Source organism: Piliocolobus tephrosceles, chromosome 21 (genome assembly GCF_002776525.5).
Source record: "Piliocolobus tephrosceles isolate RC106 chromosome 21, ASM277652v3, whole genome shotgun sequence".
Taxonomy (NCBI): domain Eukaryota; kingdom Metazoa; phylum Chordata; class Mammalia; order Primates; family Cercopithecidae; genus Piliocolobus; species Piliocolobus tephrosceles.
In genome coordinates this window covers 17,218,839-17,220,027 of record NC_045454.1, presented here as the reverse complement: position 1 = coordinate 17,220,027, position 1,189 = coordinate 17,218,839, and the positions used below count along the sequence as shown (strand labels likewise).

At 55.9% G+C, this 1,189-nt stretch overlaps 1 protein-coding gene across 1 annotated transcript in view; it reads right to left on the bottom strand.

Moving 5' to 3' along the window:
- Positions 1 to 298: 298 nt before the first annotated feature.
- Positions 299 to 1,189, bottom strand: part of HIPK4 (homeodomain interacting protein kinase 4) — a 13,728-nt gene continuing 12,837 nt past the window's right edge. The window contains exon 4 of the mRNA XM_026447712.1: positions 299 to 615. Coding sequence (XP_026303497.1) covers positions 433 to 615 — 183 coding nt within the window. The 3' untranslated portion in view covers positions 299 to 432. The remainder of the gene's footprint in view (positions 616 to 1,189) is intronic.

Genomic DNA, 1,189 nt, shown 5'->3' with positions numbered 1-1,189 from the left:
CAGCCCAGGCTCCAGCCTAAGCCGGTGGTCAACTGGGCCTAACATCGCAGAGCAAGTCACTGGGCGCCAGCCTGGAGCCCCCATTCCCCCCCCAGGGCCAGTCCAAACCCCAGGCAGTGAGAACAGGCTTGAAGCAGGACTGCTGAACAGTTCTATATTGAAATAGAGGCAGCGGGGTGCAGCCCCCCCTCCTGCTGTCCCTCTGGCCAAGGAGCATGGGCCAGACTCCAAAGTCCTGCTGTGTTTAAGTGAAGTGTGCAGGCACGCACCGCACCGCACCGCAGACAGGGGGAATGGAAATTTCCGGATAACTATCTTTCTGTAAGAATAATTTGTGGGTTCGGGAGATGGCTCTGAGGAGCAGTTCAGGTTGGGAGGGGATGCCAGCTCAGCTAGCGCAGCCCTCAGTGATGGGCAGGGGAGGAATCACCATCAGTGGTGCCCGGTGACATGCTGGAGGAAACTGGTGGCCCCCCGGGGCAGACCATGCTGGTGGGAGCGGCGGGGTGGGAGCCCCTGAGCCCGTGGGCCCCTGACGCCCTCCAGGGTCCAGTCTGGCTCACTCAGCCATTCTCCAGGACAGCTGCTAGGGTTGAAGAGCTCAGGGTCTGGCCTCTGTGGGGGAAGAGGAGAGGGGCATCAGCCAAGCAGTGTTAATGTGTGTCTGCTGAGCCTCTGTCACCTCCGCCTGATGAGGGTGAGCATGTGCTAGGGTCTTACCAGTGCTGGGCCTTTATCGCCTCTTTGCAGTGATGCGATGACAGCTCACTGCAGCCTTGACCTCCCTGGCTCAAGTGATCCTCCCACCTCTTGAGTAGCTAGGACTACAGATGCATGCCACCAAAACCAGCTAATATTTCTAATTTTTTGGTACAGACGGGATCTCACTATGTTGCCCAGGCTCTTTATCACTTCTTATAAGTAGATTACGGTGCCCTGAGTTTTTGTCACAGCCTGGAAATAGCTGAGTATGTGCTGAGCCTTACCATATCTTGACGGTATTAGGTGTGTACTGAGCCTCCTCACACCCTAATCATATCCTGAATGTGGGTAAGTGTGTGCTGAGCCTCCTCACACCCCATTCGTAACCTGAGCATGGGTGAGTGTGTGCTGAGCCTCTTCACACCCTAATCATATCCTGCATGTGGGTTGAGTGTGCTGAGCCTCTTCACACCCTAATCATATACTG